This window comes from Dendrobium catenatum, unplaced genomic scaffold (assembly GCF_001605985.2).
Source record: "Dendrobium catenatum unplaced genomic scaffold, ASM160598v2 fragScaff_scaffold_772, whole genome shotgun sequence".
Lineage (NCBI taxonomy): Eukaryota > Viridiplantae > Streptophyta > Magnoliopsida > Asparagales > Orchidaceae > Dendrobium > Dendrobium catenatum.
This window is the reverse complement of record NW_021319234.1, coordinates 1,620,603-1,642,949: the sequence shown is the minus strand read 5'-3', so window position 1 is coordinate 1,642,949 and position 22,347 is coordinate 1,620,603. Positions and strand designations below refer to the sequence as shown.

At 35.9% G+C, this 22,347-nt stretch overlaps 1 protein-coding gene across 2 annotated transcripts; it reads right to left on the bottom strand.

Moving 5' to 3' along the window:
- Nucleotides 1-2,381: 2,381 nt before the first annotated feature.
- On the bottom strand, nt 2,382-22,082 carry LOC110101709 (transmembrane protein 120 homolog). 2 transcript variants are annotated; one of them, XM_020829712.2, is made up of 10 exons: nt 21,772-22,078; nt 21,608-21,686; nt 21,437-21,531; nt 21,032-21,136; nt 20,842-20,921; nt 18,852-18,942; nt 18,675-18,782; nt 3,799-3,885; nt 2,910-2,978; nt 2,382-2,815 (listed from the first exon to the last, which is right to left on the bottom strand). In XM_020829712.2, exons 1-10 carry the CDS (start codon nt 22,033-22,035, stop codon nt 2,660-2,662), a joined length of 1,134 nt encoding a protein of 377 aa, XP_020685371.1. In that variant the 5' UTR covers nt 22,036-22,078; the 3' UTR covers nt 2,382-2,659. The 2 variants fall into 2 exon arrangements, with proteins under 2 accessions (XP_020685371.1, XP_028552426.1); XM_028696593.1 differs by having other exon boundaries at nt 18,675-18,942; nt 21,772-22,082.
- Nucleotides 22,083-22,347: the final 265 nt, after the last annotated feature.

Here is a 22,347-nt window from a genome sequence, read left to right as displayed (position 1 = left end):
GAGGATAAGCTATGATGAGTGGAAGATAAATATCATTTCACTAAAGCTTTTTTTTGACGCATTTCTCTTTTGAGAAGATCATTGTCTGTTTCTTTAACTATGAGTTATTTCTCAGTGGTAAGTTCATTTTTGGGAAACCATTACCTAACCATGCCTGATAGTCCAATCAAGAGCTCCATTATACTTAGTAGAATTAAGGGTCTGTTTTTAGAAAGATTATTATGTGCGGAGATCGGACACAAAGAACCATCTGGTTTTGTCTCTGTGAACAATAAAAACGCAATCACTATTCATCACTGTGTTTTTGCTGTTCACTGCTATGCTTTTATTATTCACATAGATAAAACTGGACAATTATATGTGTCCGATTTCCGCATGTAATAATCTCTCATGTTTTTGAGGCATGCAATTATCTCTAAAATTAGTTGTGGAAATATAAGTTTTTTAAAATTGTTGTGAGCATTATAGATTATTTATCTTCCTATAAAATAGTTTCTTATAGTTACAACACTTCATGGAGAGAACAATTCTATTTCGAGCCGATCTAATTTTGCTCGAAACCAGATCAAACCAATATAAGATAGCTAAAACTTGGCCCATGGCTCGAATTTTTTCGATCTTGAGCCTGCTTGGCTCAAATCAAATCGATTTGTAATCGAGTTGGCTCCAAATCATTAGTTTTTCTCTTTTAATTTTAATATAATAGATATTATATTTGTAACATCCATATATTTTTATGCATATATTAATTTTTTAAAATATACATACTTTTTTTTTTCATACATACTATTTGTATTTAAATACGATTTCGAACTAGCTCAATCTGATCCATTCCAACTCAAAATCAAATCAAAGATCGATTTATGCTTCATGTTTCGACACATTTTACTCAATTTGAACTTGATCCGAGACAAAAATCAATTCAATTTTGAAGCGATCTTTCATCTTCGATTTAAAATCTTAGTCCTAATCATGCTCTAGTAGATTTGATTGTAAAAAAAAAAAAAAACTTTAAGAAAATTATACAACAACAACAACAACATCAAGCCTTTATCCCACTACGTGGGGTCGGCTACATGAATCCTTTTTCTCCGTTGTGTCCTATTAAAAGTCAAATTCTCGTTTAAATCTAATAAAGAAAGGTCATTCCTAATATTTTCTAACCAAGTCTTTTTAGGTCTACCCCTACCTTTCTTAACATAAGTCAAATCTAATACCTCTACTCTCCTAACCGGGTCATCGCAAGGCCGCCGTTTTATGTGACCAAACCATCTAAGGCGACTTTCTCTAATCTTATCTTCTACTGGAGCTACTCCAACCTTTTCACGTATATGCTCAATTCGTATCCTATCTCTAAGGGTAAAGCCACTCATCCACCTGAGCATCCTCATCTCTGCCACACTTAACTTAGTATTATGCTTCTCTTTTAAAGGCCAATATTCGGCACCATAAAGCATTGCAGGCCTCACTACCATCTTATAGAATTTTCCCTTAAGTTTGAGGGGTACATTTCTATCACATAACAAGCCCGATGCATTCCTCCACTTCAACCATCCAACTTGAATTCAGACTTGCGACAACTATAAACAGGCAATAGATGAATGAGATTCAATTCAATTGACAATTCCCTAATAAATGTTAAGTGAACTAAACTGACTCGTGAGCCAAAATTACTTAACAAACAAATTTTTTACAAATTATTACTACTAAATATATTAAAAAATATGAATAAATGTTTAAAATTATCTCTTTTTTATATCAAATAATTTTTTATTATTTATTTTCTAATTTTTTATTCTTTATCTAATTTTATTATAATAATTACTTAAATCATAATTATATTCATAACTCATAGAATTAAACTCAAGCTGGAGTTTGATCAATTATCGGAAGCTATCACTCTAATTTGACTAAAAAAATTTGTCACAACATAGCACCAATAAATATGAAATAGACATTTGCATATCTGCAAATTGCAAGTAAAAATAATTTTATATAAATATATGATTAAAATCTTTTTTGAACACTATCATTGATCTTATATATTTTCCTTCTTCAAACAAAAAAATAAATTATTTACTTCATTATAACTATCACACTAACGAAAAATTATTCTGTGTGGACACCGGATAGAGAGAACCGTTAACTCTGCAGTAAAAGCACAGCTGCTATAGTAAAAACGCAACTGTTGCACTTTTACTGTAGACAAAGAACACAGAATGGGAGAACTGTTCGGTGTCTGCATAGAATAATTCATCCACACTAACAGATTAAATTGTTAAAAATACTCCCAACTTTACAAAAAAAATAGCTAACTAACTTCCAACCTTAGCACAATAAATAGCTAACTAACTTCCATAAAATAAAATGAGGGTTTCCAATATCAAATAAAATTACTAAGTACTGAAAAGTAAAAAAACAAAACAAGCTGACTGTCAAAAATAAAAAAATGTGAAGAAAAAGAAGAGCCAATTTCAGGACCAGAAGAACTATCACACATCTTATGATAAGACCACCAAATGACTGCGTTTAATAAGCAGAGACAATGTAGCTAAATAAAATAATACTTTACATCGTTGATTTCCATTATAAGAGCCTTCTGAATAATATTACTCAAGGTATAATATTAGCTTAGCAGGACCAAAAACCATCTCTGCATTTATCTAAAATATGTGGGGGAAGGCAACTGATCAAAATCATTTTTGCTCTTACTCCTTTTCATAGCTTTGAATCTTGATTTTGCCATGAGAGTTTCAACTGTGTTAGCAAAATTTCCCACTGCCATTACGACAAGAAGAACCCCACAAACTACAACCTGAAACAATTGGGAAGATCAAAAGCTTGAGAATCTGCACTTTTGTGTGGAAGAAAAACAAAGAAAGGGCCTTCAGTGAGCAAAAGATTCTTGCCTGCCATTCAGAAATTACACCGACGAATGCTGTGCGGAGTAAGAGCATTCCAACATAAGCTTCAAATACCTAAAATTTAGTTAAATGACAAGAAATACAATCAGTTGCTTCAAAAAAAGATATTGGTTGAGCTTCAAAAAAGATATTTCTTGAGGTTAAGGCTTCGTTTGGGACGGCATTCTTATTGCTTCTCAAAGCAGTTTTTTAGCACAAAAATTTTCTTTTTTGAACTAAAAAATTGCTTTAAGAAACAACAAAAAAGCTGTCTCAAACGAAGCCTAAATGTGCAACTCAGCTTTAAGGCTAACTGATGCAAATCTGCTACCAGGGGAATAAAAAGAAGCTTTCATATTGAACTTTTTAGTAAGGGGACCAAAATGGAAGAGATATTTTTATTTTTAGAAAAACAACTTCATGTTTTTCATTGAGGGGTTGCTTGATTGGAAAATTTAAACATATATACATTTTAAAAATTGTAAGAGTTATTTGGTTGAATGAAAATCAAATACTTTAAGCAAATGAGGGAGGGCATCACAAACCACAAGCAAGCACAACATGGGATTTAAAAATCACTCTATTTATACTATTTTCAAGTACAACATAATATCAATTATCAAGTTTTTATCCTACTACGTGAGGTCGACTATATGAATCTTTTTTCTCCATTGTCTCCTATTAAGAGTCAAATTCTCTATGAAATGTAATAGAAAATATCATTTTTAATGCTTTCTAACAAAGGAAAGCATTTCAGATCCCTCATAAGGAAAGCCCTGAAAGTTTTATTCTGTATTTCTTGGCATTAAAAAACATAAAAAAAAACTGCTGACTAGACTACTAAATATGCTTGTCGTTTTTGCACAGAAAATCTCTACTTCTGTGCTCTACTTACCTGCAAGATGAAAAGTATAGGATATAACAGCCACAGCTGACCTTCTACACCAGCAGTTTCTCCCCAAACAACATCCATTCTCTTTGCCTAGAAAGATAAGACAATGTCTTTTAATGATGAAGGAAGACATTCAGTATCATTTTAATTAAAAAAAATGTCAGTTAGAGTTCCAAAGGCGAAAAAAAAAGCTTTTCAATCAAAACTGAATTCTATAGCGCAATCAAATAGTAGGTTAGACATATAATAAAAACTTCCTTGCGGCCGAAGTTATAAATATAACAAGGTGCAATGTGACGTTTTAATGCTAGCCGAATCTGATAATACAACACTAGAAATATTAAGCTGCATTTGGTAGCGTTTTGTGAGAAAATTGCCGTCTAAGGCCTCGTTTGGGACGACTTTTTAATTACTTCTTAAAGCAGTTTTCTAGTATAAAAATTTAATTTTTGTACTAGAAAATTGTTTTAAGAAGCAAAAAAAAAACCGTCCCAAACAAACCCTAAACCTAAACATGCTTTGGACAATAATTTAAGAAACATTGTTGACAAAATTAGTCCATTTGTTTTTTGAAAAACCAATGAGAAAACTACAATTATAAGTGATCTAATAAGGTTCGTCACTTTGATAAATTTGTCAAGGTTCTGCTGCGAGATGCCAAATGGCCAAAACGGAAGGCAGCAATGAAAGATCTTCAGCGGATGGCACAAAAGGTGATTGTTTATGGCCTAGCAAGGGGAAGTCCTCTTCAAACTTTGATGATGATGACAAGGATTATATAGTACACGATACAAAGAGGGACTCTCCTACATTCTAGGCTTTTGGACTTGTTATGGATACTATGGTTTCATGTAGGGGTGTCAATTTCGGGTCACGGGTCGGGTTTGGGTCGAACCCGGAACTGACCCGGGTTCAAACGGGTCGACCCTAACCCGACCCGGGAAGGCAAACGGGTCGGAAATCCGAACCCGGACCCGACCCGGCGGGTTGCCGGGTTGACCCGACCCGACCCGGTTCGGGTCGAACCCGCTGCTGGCGGACGACGACGCGGCGGGCGAGAGCGGGCTGCAGCGCGGTGGCGCGCGGAGGGTGCGCGGCTGGCGCGCGTGGGCGCGCGGCACGAGCTGGGCAGCGCGGGCTGCGCGCGGGCACGAGCGCGGCCAGGTGCGGGCGGGACAGGAGCGGGCAGCGCGGGCGGCAGCTCGGGCAGGGCGAGGAAATGCAAAAATTCAATTTTTTTTGAATTAAACGGTTCGCGGGTTGACCCTGGCAACCCGCCGAGGTCAACCCGAACCCGACCCGTTTTTTAAACGGGTCGAATTTGTGAACCCGAACCCGACCCATTTATCAAACGGGTCGGGTCCAACCCGGATTTTCCGGGTCGGATCCGGGTCGGGTTTTCGGGTCGTGTCAAAAGTTGACACCCCTAGTTTCATGTAATTTTTTTCTGTAAAAGTTATGCTTGGACATTATATATATCATATATATCTTTTCAAGTATTCAACAGGTAGTCAGCGGATCAAAACAAGTGAAACCCGTATCTCGTGGACCCACAAAGAAACTCGTCCGAGGGCGTTGAGACCTAACTCAATAGGGAATTCAAAGGGGAGTAGCCCTTCATAACAACAATAAATGCTTCTCGCGGACTAATCAACTCTTCACTCACCCACCAGCAAGGGCTAGCCACTAAAGCCACTAGCCCCTATCTATGATGGAGAGCTTCAACTATACTTATCATCTTAGCTACAAATAAGTAACTTTTCAAGAGCGCTTCAGTTCGTCCCATCATAGTTGGTTGATCTTAGAGCTTATCATCCATACAAGTTAAACTAACTCGCCTACCACTCCTAGGAAATCCAATGCTCCAACATTGGTTGTCAATGGCTTCTAGACATCAATTATAGCCCTATCAGTTGAACACTCGCCAACAGACTCGCCTACATATGCCTACTTGCTCTTATGCACTCGAAACTATGAAACTCGCCCTGGGACAAAAAAAAAAAAAACAAGATTAAGAAAGGCAATCATCTATCAAGTTAGCGAGGGTGTGGTACATATCTAAGACAGTTTGTACTAAGTGTTATAAAATCATGTATTTTTTGTTTATTTATTGGCACAACCTTTCCTAAAGCCCTCAAATCCATTTAAATAAGGGGTGAAGATGAATATCTTGGAAATTTTGAAAAATTTACTATTGATTCTTAAACTAATAGATTATTTCCGACAAAAATTTCTCCTCTTTTTCGCTCCATTCTCACACAGGTTCTCATATTATACTTGTAGAGCTTGCATGCCAGTAAAGTAGTGTATCACTCACAAAAAAGTTTCAATCAAACACATATGCTGGTTCGCTTATGTTGTAGCCATTAATTGTTTTGCTCGCCTTTGATTTTTTTATTTATGATAATGGTGCAATAGAGTGTAGTTTACATTTTAGACTATAAGGTATGATAACTACGGGCTGATTGGTTGGTTGAAAAAAATTGAAGTGTAAAAAGAATGCAATGAATTTGACATATTTGAAGTTGCTTGGATGAAGGTGAAGTGAATACATGTGATTACTTTTTTTTGGCTTAAAGTAAAATGAATACAATATAAAATCCCAAATATGGTGGTGGCTGATTGGCGACAGGCAGAAGCGACTATGAACGATGGTGGGTAGAGGCAGCCCGTAGTTGTCGGCATTGGTCAGTGGTGGCTGGCGGCGAGAGTAGGCGATGCGCCGCTTAGGCCAGGGACAACGATAGGTGGCAATGTCCAACGATAATGACAAATAATTTATGAGGAATTTAAAAATCGCTAAAATTTAAAGAATTTCAATCAACAAAAAACACACTATAGAGAGTGCATTCCCAATACAACAAAATTTTACTTTGCATTTCTTTTACTTCAAACCAAAAATCGATATTTTCAAAACCATTGGATTTGGAATATTTTACATGCATTTTATTTCAAACCAACAACCCCTTAAAGCTAATTTCACAAAGCTTGCTAGTAGTCAAAGTAGTGTTCCCAATTTTGTTCAAATCTAACACAACTAGGATTCCAATTATAGTTATTAAACTAAAAATGCTAACATATTTTTAGTGGTTCGAATTCCCTATTGATTTCATTGTATTTATCTGATCATTACATTTCGTTTGGATTCCAATCCTCATATTTACTATTTACACTAAAAGAAAGCAAATGGTTAACTAGTTCAATGTTTTATGATTTGTGAATCCTAGTTTCCATTGGTGAAGTGATCTACATGCATTATTTCATTATAGTTACATCAGGACTCCTAAACATGAAATCATCTAGCATCAACAGTTACGAGGGAAAGATAAATAAATATTTAAATGTCAAATAAATCTCATTATAGTTGCATCAGGAATACTAAAAATGAAATCATCTAGCATCAACAAATTACAAGGGAAAGTTAAATAAATTGAAAAGTCACACAAATCCTACTGAGATAAAATGACAAGATGCCCATATCAATCATCATAAGGACAACTAGGAGCATAACGTGAATGAAAGAAGCTACAAACAAAACGTAAACATGGCACCACAACCATAACACGTGATATATAACTTGAAGTCCTTCAAAACCAATTGATGATCTAGGTTTAAGGTTTTGTTGTTGATGGTGAGAACTCTATGCTTCCCCTTTAGATCTTTAATGGTTGTTTGCCTTTCATGCATCACACAACATATATTTTATAGCAATAATGTGCATTTTGTTGGAACAACCCAAGGACTAGCGAAATTAACAGCCTTGGGATTGCTAAATAAGGAATCAAAAGAGCTACAGATTCATGTGCTAAAAAAGGAAAAAAATATGCCATGGATCCATGTGCTTGATATGGAAAGAAGAGTGCCACATATTCTTGTGCTAATCAAGAAAAGACATGTGCCACGGGTCCATGTGCTTAGCATGGAAATGGGAGCACCACAAATTGCGCATACAAGAAAGTTTTGGAAAATAGTTTTAATTTTTGTAATTAGCATTTCTCCTTAATATTGCATAATTTTCATTCATGTCCTAGATGGCTTTCGGAATAAATACCCAGTGGATGATTAAATAGTCCAAGTTTTTTAGTCACTTCTCTTCTTCTATATGATATTAGAGCAAGTTTAGGATTCTCCTTCCAAACTTTGTTTTTCTTCTCTCTTTTATTCTTATTCTTGTCCTCATGTTTGATTTTTCAACCTCCCTTCCAAAGAGTTGACCATAATAAATAGTTAAAACTAGAGTAATCCTACCAAAGAAGAATTCAAAGGGCTATAAATCTCATATTGCTAATATGAAAGAAATTACCTAAAGTAGTCTTAAGATTGTGAAGACCTTTCTAATAGAAAAGAAAAAACTTATCATTTTATTGATCCTCCTTCAAATCTGAAAGAGCCAAAGTTTGCATGTTCGGATAAAGCAAACTCTATGATTTTGTTATGATTATAGAATGCCATGATGATTGAAATCAATACCAACATATTCCTAACCACAAAAGACATTTGAGAAATGACAAACAGACTCGCTCAAAAGTTAAGGATATTACTCTCATATATGAGATCAAGATGAAGCTTTCAAAAATCAAGTGTGGTAACATCTCTATCATTGAATATTTTAATGCAATGTCTATTGATTAGAACTAGATTACTACGAACATCTCAGGATGAAGCGTAGTAATGATGCAGTAGTTCTAAAACAACATGTAGAAAGAAGGGGGAATTTCTTGCAAGACTTAATGATAAATCAACCAAGTTCATATCCAATTCTTGAGTAGAGGAATCTACCGTTCCTAAATGAGGTCTGTATCACTTATACAACCCAAAGAAGGAAGAAGGATAGTTATGCTTGACACTACCAAATCTGAAATGTCGACCATAACAATCATAGCAATTTAAGGTAAGAACTTATTGCCATTGAATCTTCCCAAAAAGAAAGACAAAAGCCTTTTCTTCAAAGCAGCTTGTGGTGCAATTACTACTAAAAAATAGACCTATCAAAAAAAATATTGAAGACAGCCTAAAAGCCCTAAGGCTATGGTGGAAACAAAGAAAGCCAATCAAAAGTGAAAGTTTATCTCATTGAACCAAAAGAGTTCAACTCAAAACAAATTAACAAGCAAAGGAACTTCTTGAGCTCTCTCAAAAAATCTTTCAAGTCCTACTCTCTAGCTCAAAATGATATAAATTCCAACTCCCGCAGTTTTAATGCCTCAAATAGTTATTTTGGAACTTGTATAATAGATTCATGTGCCACTGATCACATGACAAAGAATGCCAATATTTTTCAAACTACAAATCTTGTCCCAGCAATATAAAAATAAAAGTAGTAGATGATTGTTGGTCAAGGAAATATCCATTTTTTTTTTTGCATTTACTTTTAATAACAGGCTACATATTCCTAACCTTACAGTAAATCTCGTATCTGGTCAAAAATTACCAAGGATCACAATTATAAGATAATATATTTAACTAATCATTGTGTATTTCAAAACCTCACAATGAGAGACGATTTGGTAAGCTAGAGGAAATGATGGGCTATACCTATTTGAAGACCATAACCACCTATGATGGTTTTTCATCTCCATTCTAAATAACAACACTACTTGGGAACATAATTATAGATTAAGGCATCTCTTTTTTACAAGCTTAAAATGTAATTTTCATTCACTTCTTATAAATACTAACATTGAAGCTTTCATTACAAGACCGCTATAATTACTAGCATCATTTCCTGAAAGTAAATTTAGACCCTCTACTTTTTTTTTATGTTAATTTACTTTGATATTTGAGGAACTTTGAAAATTTGTAACATATAGCTTCAAAGGATTCATCACATTCATTGATGATTGTACTTGGATGACATGATATATCTTACCAAACAAATTTTAATATTAGTTATATTCTTTCAACCTTTATCTCGATGATAAAAAATCAATTTTGTGTTAGTATTAGAACTGATAATGTCAAGAATAATTTAATCAAACTTCATCTCCTTTTCTCAATAAAAAAGGCATTATCCATCAATTCTTTTATCCTAGCATCCCATAACAAAATGGAGTAGCAAAAAGAAAAAAAATCAACATCACCTAGAAATTACGAAAAAAGACCAAAATAGTTCATTGCCTCTTTATGAAGAACCAAAATGGTCCCCGACCATATTAAATGACAATTTTGGTTTCTTAAGTCTTTTAAAAAAATCAAAATAGTATCATGGTGGAACTATTTTGGTTCATCATTAAGGAGTTGAGAGATCAAAATTGTCAATTAATATAATTGATGATCATTTTTTATCTTTCATAAAGAGTCAAGAGATCATTTTGATCCTTTTCTCTAGAAATTACACTGACTCCTCTTCCAAAATAAAATTCCCTAAGGGTACTAGGGGTAAGTTGCCCTAAGCTCTACATATCTAATTATAAGAATACTCTCAAGGGCGATTAACTTCAGAAGTCTCCTGGACTATTTTTTTCTCAAAAATTCCTTATAAAACTTTCTAATGTTTCTCAAAATCAATTTGGATTCATGCCTGGTAGGTTCACTATATATTTATTGAGAGGTTTGATGGAGAAGCATAGAAAGAATAAGCAAGATCTACATATGATATTTATTGATTTAGAAAAAGCATATGATAAAGTTTTAAGAGAGGTGCTCTAGATAGTTCTAGAAAAAAAAAAAAGATTAATAATGCTTATACTCGAGTCATTTAGGATATATATGCAAGAGCTATTACTTGTATTCAGACACAAGGTGGTTTAACCAAGTATTTTCCTATTTCAATTAGATTACATCAAGGATCAACTTTAAGCCTATATATTTTTGCTCTAGTCATGGATGTTCTTTTGCAAGAGGATGTACCACGATGTATGCTTTTTGCTGATGATACACTTCTTGTTGATAAAACTAGAGAGAGAGTTGACGATAAACATGAACTATGGAGGTCAACCTGAGTATAATGATTTTCATTTTAGTATATCTAAAATCGAATATATGGAGTGTAATTTTAGTCATAATAGATCTAGTGGGGGGACTGCGACTTAAGGCGCGATTAAGTCATTAATAAGAATACATGTTTTAAATATCTTGGGTCTATAATTCAAAGTGATGGTGAAATAGATAAGGATATTATTAGTAGAATTCAAGTTGGATTGTTGAAGTGGAGGAATGCACCGGCCTTGTTGTGTGATAGAAAAGTACCCCTCAAACTTAAGGGAATATTCTTTAAGATGGTGATGAGACCTGCAATGCTTTATGGTGCAGAATATTGGCCATTAAAAGACAAGCATAAAGTTAAGTTAAATGTTGCAAAGAAGAGGATGCTCATGTGGATGAGTGGCTTCACTCTTAGAGACAGAATGCAAAACGAGTATATACGTGAAAAGGTTAGAGTGGCTCCAGTGGAAGATAAAATTAGAAAAAGTTGCCTTAGATGGTTTGGTCACATAAAACGCCTGCCTTCCGATGACTATGTTAGGAGAGTAGATGTATTAAATTTGGCCTGTGTTAAGAAGGGTAGAAATAGATCTAAAAAGATTTGGTTAGAAAATATTAAAAATGAACTTTTTAATTAGATTTAAATGAAAATTTAACTCTTAACATAACACAATGGAGAAAAAAGATTCATATAGCCGACCCCACGTTGTGGGATAAAGGCTTGATGATGTTGTTGTTGTTGTATATGTTGACATCAACAAACAATACTAAAGCATCAAATTGTGTTTTCTTATGATATTCACACACTCAAAAAATGCATAAATCTTCTCTTCTGACCACAAAAAATATTTTCACTTCAAAAGCTATCACATTTGATTAAAACTCTAGTTTATACAATCAAGCTTAACTTTAGGGGAAGAATAATCAAATTGAAGAAAAGTTTGATGAAATTATCTTCTCTCTTGAGATCTTAGCTACACAAACACAAGAACAAAATATTGCTCTATCAGTGAACCTCTTCAATCAATATAATGAGGATACCAGCAAACTCCAGGCTCAAAAATACTATTGGGTAACTCCCATAATAATGATCAACCCATTGCTACACATTCTTCTCTATACCCACTAGCCCAATATACATCCTTATAAAAATTTTCTCCAAAATATAAAGCCTTCCTCAAGAAAAATAAGGTGTGCAAATTGAAAAAGGTATTATATGGCCTTAAACAACTCTAAGAGCATAATTTGATATATTTATAAAAATCATGCATGAAACAGGACAAAAACAAATCCAAGGAAATCATACATTCTTCATAAAATATTCCACTGATGGAACAATTTTAAATCTTATTGTTTATGTTGATGATATAATTGTTACATATGATAACAATGAAAGAAAGGAACAACTCAAAAAAAAACATGCCACAGAATTTGAAATCAAATAACTTAGCAAACTTAAATACTTCCTGCGTGTAATAATAGCTTAATTTAAAATAAAATCTCTCTCAACAAAACTATATTATGGATATTTAAAGAGAAACAATAATGACTGATAGCAAGTTACGCAAAATCTTAACTAAACCATGTTAAAAGCTGGACACAAATGAGGAAGGAATAGAAGTTGACAATTGACAATATCAAAGATTAGTTGAAAAACAAATCTATTTATCCCACACCCATCCTAATACCATTTTTACTGTAAATCTCATAAGTCAATTTATACACAGACCTAAGGAATCTCACCTTTAAGTTACTAACAGAGTTTCCAGGTATCTAAAATTAAATCCTACAAAAAGGAATTCACTACAAAAAATATGAAACTCCATAAATTAAAGGTTATACTGATGCTGATTATATGGGATCACTAGTGAATACAAGATCCACTTCTGGATATTGCACACTAATGGCAGGAAATCTGATGATATAGAGAAGAAAGAAACAACATGTGATCTAAAGGTCACATGCTGAATCTAAATTCAGAGCAATCACTTAAGGTATCTATGAAGTTTAATGAATTAAAATTATATTAGAAGATTTAAGAAGTAACGGGGAAGGAGCTATGATAATAAATCTACTATCAATATTGCTCACAATTCTGCACAACATGAGAAAGAAAAAAAAATCTCAGAAGTCTTTCTCTCTTCCTTTCATCTTCCGGCATTAATTGCTCTTATTCCAACAACAAAAGTCACTTCACCTTCTCCCGATTATTGTAGCAACAGTGAAGCAACAATGGTTGCATTGCAACAACAATGATGAAATTGTAGCACTGGTGTTGTAGCTGTTGGATCCAAATTTACTCGTAAGTGACACCTCAGCTTACTAGCAAGTATGGTTAGATAGAGCTAGAGAATACTACAACAACAACATCATCATCAAGCCTTTGAGTCACTACGTGGGGTCGGCTAAGATAGAGCTAGAGAATATGAGTGAAAAATAAGTGTGAGCATGGAGAGCAGCTAGAAAATCAAATAATTCTCGTGAATAATAAAAATGACATGACATCATAAATATGCTTCTTAATCTTTTATTAGTAGGATTATGAAAGCTATATGAAATACTATATCGAGGAAAAAAATAGAGAGATAATACATAATTGGATAAGTATAAATTAATATAGACACGTGGGCAAGGTGAAAATGTATATACATGGCCAAGTATCTATGACTTGGATCAGGGTGCCTCTAGCGAGTGCCCTATGCGGGTGGCGAGTACTTGAAGGCAAATGCCCTGGATGGTGGATAGTCCCATTGGACAAGTGATAATCCATCTAGATCAGTGTGGCTATGAATTGCGGGTGAACACTATTTATGAAGCAATGATTGTAAGCATTATATGTGTGTACTTCTTATAGCTAGAACGAGGATATCCGTAAAAGGCGGATGGCCTTGGCAGGGGAAAAATATTGAAAGAGTCAAGTCCTCGTAGGGTGAGTACTTCTCTAAGTGAAGGCATGGGGAGGCGAGTTCTTTGATTGAACTCACTCAAAACATACACATCCTCAGTTAGCTCTTATAGCATGAGCTTCATCTAGGCGAGAATGCCTTCCTAAACATGACCTTGACCCGATGAACGCTCCTCTAGGGAAAGCACATTTTGTGCAAGTGCACCTCTAGATTGAGCTCATCAAGTGCATGCTTTTGGTAACTACATGTTACTTATATTGGCATGTATGGACATACATTTAATCCCCAATTCAATTGCTCCCACTATGAGTGACTAGTTAAAAGGATATGAATGTTAAGAAGGAAAGCATTGAATATTTCAATCAAAATGATAGAGATACTGTAAATGGAGTTTTACAACCATACTTTTACTATATTATCTAAAGAAGGTGTCGGCACTCCATCATGTCATGCCCACGATCATGGTGGAATTCAAAAAATTTGAAAGTGTCCCTAGCATGAGCGCCTCTGTCTTCATCGGCATTGGGCGCTTAAAGAGTTCCTTATTCTGAATGGCCTCCACCAACTCGGCCATAGATATCAGCAGGGGAGTGCGGTGTGCTTGTTTGTCTTTGTATTGGGAGGCTGCGCATAGTGCTTCTTCCATTCACAGGGCTAGCAGGACAACGATCCTCAGCTGTCTCATAACCAGGGGTGCTCTTTGCTAGCTGGGGTGATGATGTTCCTGTAGCATGTGTTGCGTTCTTTCTACCCTGTGGGCCTTTGGCAGTTCCTATCATGCTCGCGATATTGGGGATTGATCCGATCTTTGGAAGCTCCCTAGGGTAAGCCATCAAAGAAGAATTAACCACACTATTTTATTCTTCAGCGTTCATGTGGCTACTTGTGAGTTCCAATAACTTGGCCAATGTTCGCGACTGCTGCAGGCCGCATGCCTGAATGGCCTTCCTATAGGCCTTGAGTCAAAGTAGCCTGTGCGATTATTAGCTCCAGATCCTTCTAACATCTAACTCAGGAATCTGATGATGAAGCTCCTCATCGATTTTCCTAGCTCTGGCCTCATCCTCAAGACAACGTACAACCTCTTGAGAGTGATCTCTGAGCACTTACAACTTTTGTGAGGAATATCCTCTTAAATTAGAAGACAAATGTAATGACACATAATAGTAGACAGGAAACCGACCAAAGGGCAGTTTCCTTAAAGGCGGTAAGGAACAACCAAAACTTCAGCATGTCATTGGCGTCCATAAGAGAGGTTTTCTACTCAATGCATGCATGCAACCTAGTCGGAGAGGTCAGATCTTCCTTTGTAAGATTCCAACTTGGTGGGCAAGTTTGCCTTTACAATCTCCTTGAAAAAAATTATTACCACAATTATATTTCTAGCTCTCTCCTCACTCGCATAAGTGGAGTATTATTCATCACTAGTATTATTTATCACTCTTGAAGTCAACGCTATAGGCTAGTCGTCTTTAGCAGGATGGCGAGTTAGAGGATCCCTTAGGGCAACCCCTCACTCGAGTGCCTTTTTAATCATTCCCACGAGTCTCTCTTCCATATCCATTAAATCACGATGGATTGAAGTTCTAATTCTCCATATTCACGGACGACTCATGATTTTATTGCTCTTCACATAATGCTTGCCTTCTGATCATTGACATTAATCCACGCTGATCGAACTTTCAATGATGTTGAATCCAAACCTTAATAGCAAGTCCGCCTAGATGGAGATAGTGAATATGAGTGAAAATGAGTATGGAGATTAGCTAGGAAGTCTGATAAACCTTATGAATAATAAAAATGGCATAAAGTCCCAAATATGACTCTTAACTCCTTAATTATAGGATTAAATGGGCTGCAGGGAAACCTACACCTTAAAAAAATAGAGAAATGATACATGATTGCACAAGTACATATTAATACAAATATATGGACTAGATTGAAATGTAAGCACATGGCCACCCAAATTTAATGTGGCTCGGGATGCCTCTAGCAAGTGTCCTATGCAGGTGGTGAATTCTTGTGGACGAGTGCTTTGGGTGAGTTCTTTAAGTTGAGTGCCTTGAAAGAGTCCTTCAAGTTGGGCAAGTCCTTGAAATCGAGTGCCTTGGATGAGTAGCAAGACCCTCTAGGCGAGTGACAAGCCCCCTAAGAGAGTGTGGCTATGAACAAGGGGTGAATACAGTTGACAAAGCCACCATGACTATGGGCTATGTAGTTGTGTACAAAAAATGACCTGAGTATGACTTTCTCTCTCCTCTCTCCTCTCTCCTCTCTCCTCCCTCCTCCCTCCTCCCTCTCTCTTCCTTATCTCCCCCTTCTCTTCTATTCCTAGACCAAATCTTGCAAAATGAGTTGAGGGGTATGAGTTACAGGTAAAAAAATGAGTTAGTGGATTTAGATATTTCAAATATATATTTTCAATGATCTAGCGCCGCAGCTCTCTAGACCCCAATGCCACAACGCTATCCCCATTCACTGTATAATAGAGAGGTTGGCGCTGCTGCATCCAAATCCAACACCTTCATGCTCACCTACCAAAACCCCCTTAAATAGAGAAGATAAACTTACAGCGCTCCAGAACCTAGAACCGCAATGCTCTCAACCATATTTCTATAAATCTAAGGTTTTCTAATCGGTTTCAAATCAGGTAATTAACAGTTCATTAATCAAGTGAAAATTATGTCATTATAGTACATCTCGTAGCTTGAACAGAGATATCAATAGAAGGCAGATCGCCTTGGTGAGGGAGAACTGCTCAAAGAGGCGATTCTTCATAGGGTGAGTGCTTCTCCGTGTGAAGGCATGCGAAGATGAGTTCTTTGCTTGAACTCATTCAAAACATATGCATCCTCAATAGGGAACCTCGGGGGCTAGCTCCTATAATGTGAGCTTTCCCATCCCTGACCTTCCATCGAATGCTTCTTTGGGAAAAGATAACTTTGAGCAAGTGCAACCCTTAATTGAGCACCTATATTGACATGTATGTACATACAGTTAAAGCCACTAATACATCCTGTTCTGCATTGCCAACTTTCTAATCCTTTGTTTCTTGTCGTGCCATTGCTGCTGTCATTGTTTTGCATAGCTGCCAGTGTTCTCCATTTGCTGCCACTGGTTTTTTCTCAACTGCTGCTGCTGCTGCTGCTTATTTCAGAATTTACAAGCAACCAGCTGCTTTCTAGACTTTGCTACAGGGAGAAATCAAATTTTTATTTGCCGTCCTGCACTTGGGAAGGCAAAAACAAAGATTCTTCTAATTGTCCAGTGCAAGGAAACCTAATTTAAAACAACTTAGTTTAATTGCTGTCCGCTGCAAGGAAGAGTACAAATAAAAGAGGCAAAGTCATTTGCAGCATGAAACAACGCCTAGATATATCATTTTTTTTATGCTAGATATATTTTTGATTGATAGATAGATAAATAAAGAACTTCTACAAAAAGTACCTAAAATTTTTCTGGTCATTCCAACTTCTCAATATGTGCTTGCAAAATAATTTTAGAAGGTTGGCTATGGATCAATGATAGCTTTTAAATTTCAACTAATCTCAACGGCTAAGTATTGCGTTGATGTTGCGGCACAAAGACAGAATTCTCAAGAAACCAAAATCATAAAGTGATCACTACTGTGATATTCCATTGGTGTAACAGAATGGATGCTGACATGTTATTTGCATTGCCAAGTCAGTTAAATATATTGAACAACTTATTGATACGATAATGCTCATTTTCAAAGTACATTAGTTAAGTTAATCAAACAATTAGGAAAAAAAGGCACGTTCTAAGCATACCATTATTAATCTAATTGGTCGCGGTCTCGCAGAAGTAGATCCCAATGCTGAAAATTACTAAAAAGTACCATAAACTGAAAAGGCTAATGTCTAATGAGCTTTTTCGAGTGGCAAAAGCAGCAATATAATGAGAGCATGCAATTCTCAAGCAAATTAAGTAGTGCCATGCATTCAGAAACTAATTTTCCATATTATTATGGAAATCAAAAGATTCATCAGATTAAAGAATACTGCATTGCACTTTCTGCTGATTGAATTTACGAACCAATATATTAATCAAACCAAGATTACTAATCCAATGCCAGCCAGCATAAGAACTGTCAAGTTATTAAAATTAAGAATCATGCATTGTTTCATTGTTAAAATTAATACATCTTCATTCTGAGTTGGATCTAATTCCATGGATTGCCACTTTACCTTTATTATATCACATGTTTCCTTGCCTAGTTGACTTGCACTTAATTGCACTGTCATTTACCCAGGATTGAAAGCCCTTTGCTTTTAGTATATAAGATGGCACTCTTAATTAAGCGGTCGTGTTGGTGGTCGGCATGCCGGAATGTCGTCATTTGGTACGGGTTATTGTAAGGGAAAGATGACTTGAGGCAAAAATAGAGAGAAAACATAATTAGCACCCGAGCCAAGGAGCTAACATGTGGGATGCATGGACCATACTTCACCCTATTATTAATATGACAAAAGAACTTTGCAGGCTTTAGATGTATCAAATTCTATATTAAATTTCGTGTAACCTACTCATAGGTCACTCTTCTATGCATTTATTTGTATTTGATTTCAAACAAGGGTAAAGAGGCCTTAGAGCAGAGTTTGGTCTGATGCAAGGCCCTTCTTGAGAGGTAGTGAGATATAATTATGGATTACAGATATTTTCTTTGCAATCATGATTACACTATGTTTTAATGATATATATGGAAAATGATCATGATTCTATAAATATATTATTTTAAATTATAAATAGTGCAATCATGATTCTAATGGTTTAGTGGCCCTCCATGCATTGGACTAGAATTATAATCATTGTCCAAATTGATTATGGCCTTTTGAAGGGAGCATTATTGGAAACTATGAACTTGTCACATTGATAGATTGAATAAATGTTCTCAACATCTCATATAATGCAAAATGTGATGTATTTCATATCATGCAAAATGTTGAGTCCTTGTACCGCAAAATTGATAAAAATTAAACGAGAAGCAAAATAAGCGGCGACAAATGTGATGTAATATCATGAAATCACCTTTCCCAATGCTATGCGAGTATACAGTCGTTGACGCTGATATCTATTTTGAAGGAGCATAGCAATACCTTGCATGATAGCCCATACCAAAAATAGTTGCACCCCTTTCTGTAGAAAGCTTGAAGCATTACATCTTTTCTCACGTATAAAATGGTTAAATTTTAAGCAGTCAATTACCTGCTTATTGGCACAATCAGGTTTCCCTTTTATCTCCCATGTGAGACTAACAAGAGCCATCAAAATGGCACAATAGTGATGATATACCCACCTACATAAGTCAGGACAGCAGAAATGCAGCCAGAAGTAACATCAACAAAAAATCAAATCACAAATTACCAGAGTAAAAACTAAATATAGCCCCTGACCATCCATATGTGGCCAATTCGGTTTCAAAATATCATATTTCTCCAATTTAGTCCCTTGATTATAAAATTGATCTCAAATGACCCCTCATGAGCAAAATTAGGATCTATTTTATATACTTGGGGGACTAAATTTGGATCAATTTTATATCCCAATTTTTAATCAATTTCTACCCAATGGATCACTTAGGATCTATTTTTTATAGTCAAGTGACTAAATTGGATAAATGTGATACTTTGGGACTAATTAGCCACATATGAATATTCGGGGAATTATTTCGATTTTTTTTTCTCTCTTTTACTACTGACAAAAGCTTAATAAGGAATGCATGTGCTAGCGAATGCACAATAAAGTTTATCTTTTTGAGGAATGAGAGAACCGCATCACGAATTTTCAAGAAGTGTGATACCCAACTAATAATATTTTAATAAAGAGAACATGAGCTGGTGACAATAGCAACCATTCTACAAAAAGAATGGTTAACATGTAATAAACATTCTACAACGTCCTCACATTGCCAAACACATATTCACCAATAATTAAGATTATATATATCAGCAAGTAAGAGGACATACCCCTTTAAGTACACCAAGCTATTTTAAGTTTACAATCATTGAATAACTGTTATATCAGCACAGGGCTTTTTGTTTGCAACTTTATTCCATCTATTTTAAATTATCGAAACAAGAATGAGCTCTGCCAAATCTCACAAGGTGCCTGATTGGATTTTACTTTAAGTTTGTTAGCAGATCTAATTTCAGCCTCAATAGCCACTTGATTGGGGGTGCATAACTGGAACAATCTTTTCTCCTGATCACAACCTGACTTTTACAAGATGGATTACATGTATATCAAGTCTAACTTTATCATATGAAATCCCAAATCATTCTATTTATGCATAAATTTAAAACTATTCTTTTCATTTTTGGTTTAACAAAAAACTTTGGACTCCAACATCTCTCCCCTCTTTTGCCACAGATTCCATTATTGTTTTATTATTCATTATTCAACCACTCAACTACCCTCCCAACCACCATCTAACTGTAACCACCTATTTACTTTTTTAGTATGTCTGCCATCACAAAAAATTCCAGAGGTGGTGGAGGGCCTCCCTTGATCACCTACAACCCATCTAACATCTCTCCTCTTCTTCTTGATCGCTTCGACTCTTGATGCTCTATTCTAATCTCTCTACTATACCGAGATCAATCTCCTCCCCACACTTCCAGGGCAATGATCTCATCCCATATGCTCCACTATTGCAACCAACAAAATTCTCATTCGAGATATATAGAATGCACATTTGAAACACTCATAGTGCACCTGCCTCTTCCTTCATGTAGAAAATCAGCCAATAAGGAAAGAATCAAAGAATTTAGATATAACATTATCAAAGTTTTCAAAGCTTCCAGGTCTAAGTTAAAAAAATGTAGGATGCTCTACATTAAATCTTCTGCAATAAGTCTTAAGGTTCTTGTAGGCAAGAACTTTAATGACTAAAAAGACGAGAAAAGAAATGCCAGCACATATGAGCTTAATATATAGAATCACACGTCCTACTGGAGTATGCAAGCATAATGTTCCTTTAAGAAAACACAGAATAAAGGCTACCAAAGGCAGGAAAATAGCTGATCTAGCCAAATATATGAAAAAGAGTAATTTACACTTGCAAAACCTGGTTTTGCTTTGCAAAACCAATTTTTCAAATGCATAATTTTCTGCATGTTGGTCATGACCTAGGTTAACAACCAAAATATCAATCACCAAATTCCAGATCAAGTTTAATGAGGATCAATGACCTTACCAGGGACGAATGTCACTTCCATTAACTCTCAGTATATTTTCCCGCAAAGCCAGACTAGTGTAGAGAAATAAGAGCCAAGCCTGAGGGAAAATGGCGATGAAAATAATCAAATTCAGTAAAATAAATAATTCATTCAAACAAGAAAAGTTCTTGTTTGCAATCTGAAATACCAATTATGGCAATTTTATACCTGATATAGCTGAACAGGCAATGCTGGAAAGCATCCATCCCATATCCAGGACCTTAGGAAAAGCAGCATAGATGGAAACAGAAGAAACAGGAATGCTGTTCTATCCTGCCAAATCAGAAAGTTCAAAAATAATTCAATTCTACAGTTACAAACGAAATCTTGCCTTAGTAACATAGGGCACAATATTTACAAGAGGAATTGAGAAGGAAGACAAAAAAGCTTCTCTTCTGTATGTATTTGGGTATAATCCATGCATGCATGAAAATCACAGCCACCCACCAAACAAGGAAGGCAGATTAAACAGAATCCTTTCACGGTCTGCTCACTTGCCATTCAGAAAATCACCGAACACTCAAATGATTCACCGTCCACAATATAAGTTGAAGATTGATCAAGAGCTCTTACCCTGTAGCTGTTGTACTCCTCTTTAACCTTCAGCCGCACCTCCTTCCGAGTCGCCCGAACATTTATAGGCCCAAGGAACATGTTCAAAAACCGACCTGATAACAAAACTAGCGAAATCAAATCGCCTGAAACAAATCCCAATTCCCATAACCAAAAAGCGTATTCACCAACCATGATCCTTGCTAGGTAAGAGCGACGCCACATCGCCATCGCTAAGCAGGCATTTCGCCCTGTAGATCTCCTCTTCTATCTGCATCGAATCCGAAATGTTGCAATTGATATCTCCATGCATGACAAACATAAAAGGGGGGGGAGAGTTGGAGTAAACGACAAACCTTTTCCGTTAATTTGCTGTCAAATGAAGGCGATTTGGAGGCGGAGCACAGAGAGGATTGGAGGCGCCGGATGTCTGAATCAAGGGCAAGGGCGCGCTGGCGGAGGGATTGCTCCTCCTTCCAGGTACGGGATATGAGGTCAGAAGCCGAATCCTGGAGCTCGCGAGCGACATCTGAAACCCGCGATGCCTCGTAGATAAGAAGTAGCTGATCGGAGTTCTGGGCGTGGTCGGCTCCGCCGCCGCCGTCGGCGTTGTCACTCATCGCCCTCGTGTTCTCTACCGCGCGTGGAGGATGAGACCTGGATATGAGAGATTATTACGTCCGGGTACGGCAACATATGTCACGTGCGATTACACGTGCGGTCTATGAAGATATCCACTTACCATTACTAATTTTGTGATAACCTACTGCGAACACTCCAAATTACCATAAATTTAACACTGAAATTGTGTAATTTATATAATATAACATTATGTTATTTTTTAGTGATATTCTAGATGATAGAAAGGAAGTCATGGGATCATAACAGAGAAGTAGAGAAGATAAAGAAGTTATGACACAATTTCGATAGGA

What these genes read in the sequence shown, in the direction of transcription:
- LOC110101709 (XM_028696593.1), bottom strand. Translation starts at nt 22,035, where the DNA reads ATGAGTGACAACGCCGACGGCGGCGGCGGAGCCGACCACGCCCAGAAC. An exon ending in CTTACCTAGCAAGGATCATG is followed by an intron (nt 21,532 to 21,607) that starts GTTGGTGAATAC and finishes TTTTGTTATCAG; the next exon opens with GTCGGTTTTTGAACATGTTC. An exon ending in GTGTAATTTCTGAATGGCAG is followed by an intron (nt 2,816 to 2,909) that starts GCAAGAATCTTT and finishes CAATTGTTTCAG; the next exon opens with GTTGTAGTTTGTGGGGTTCT.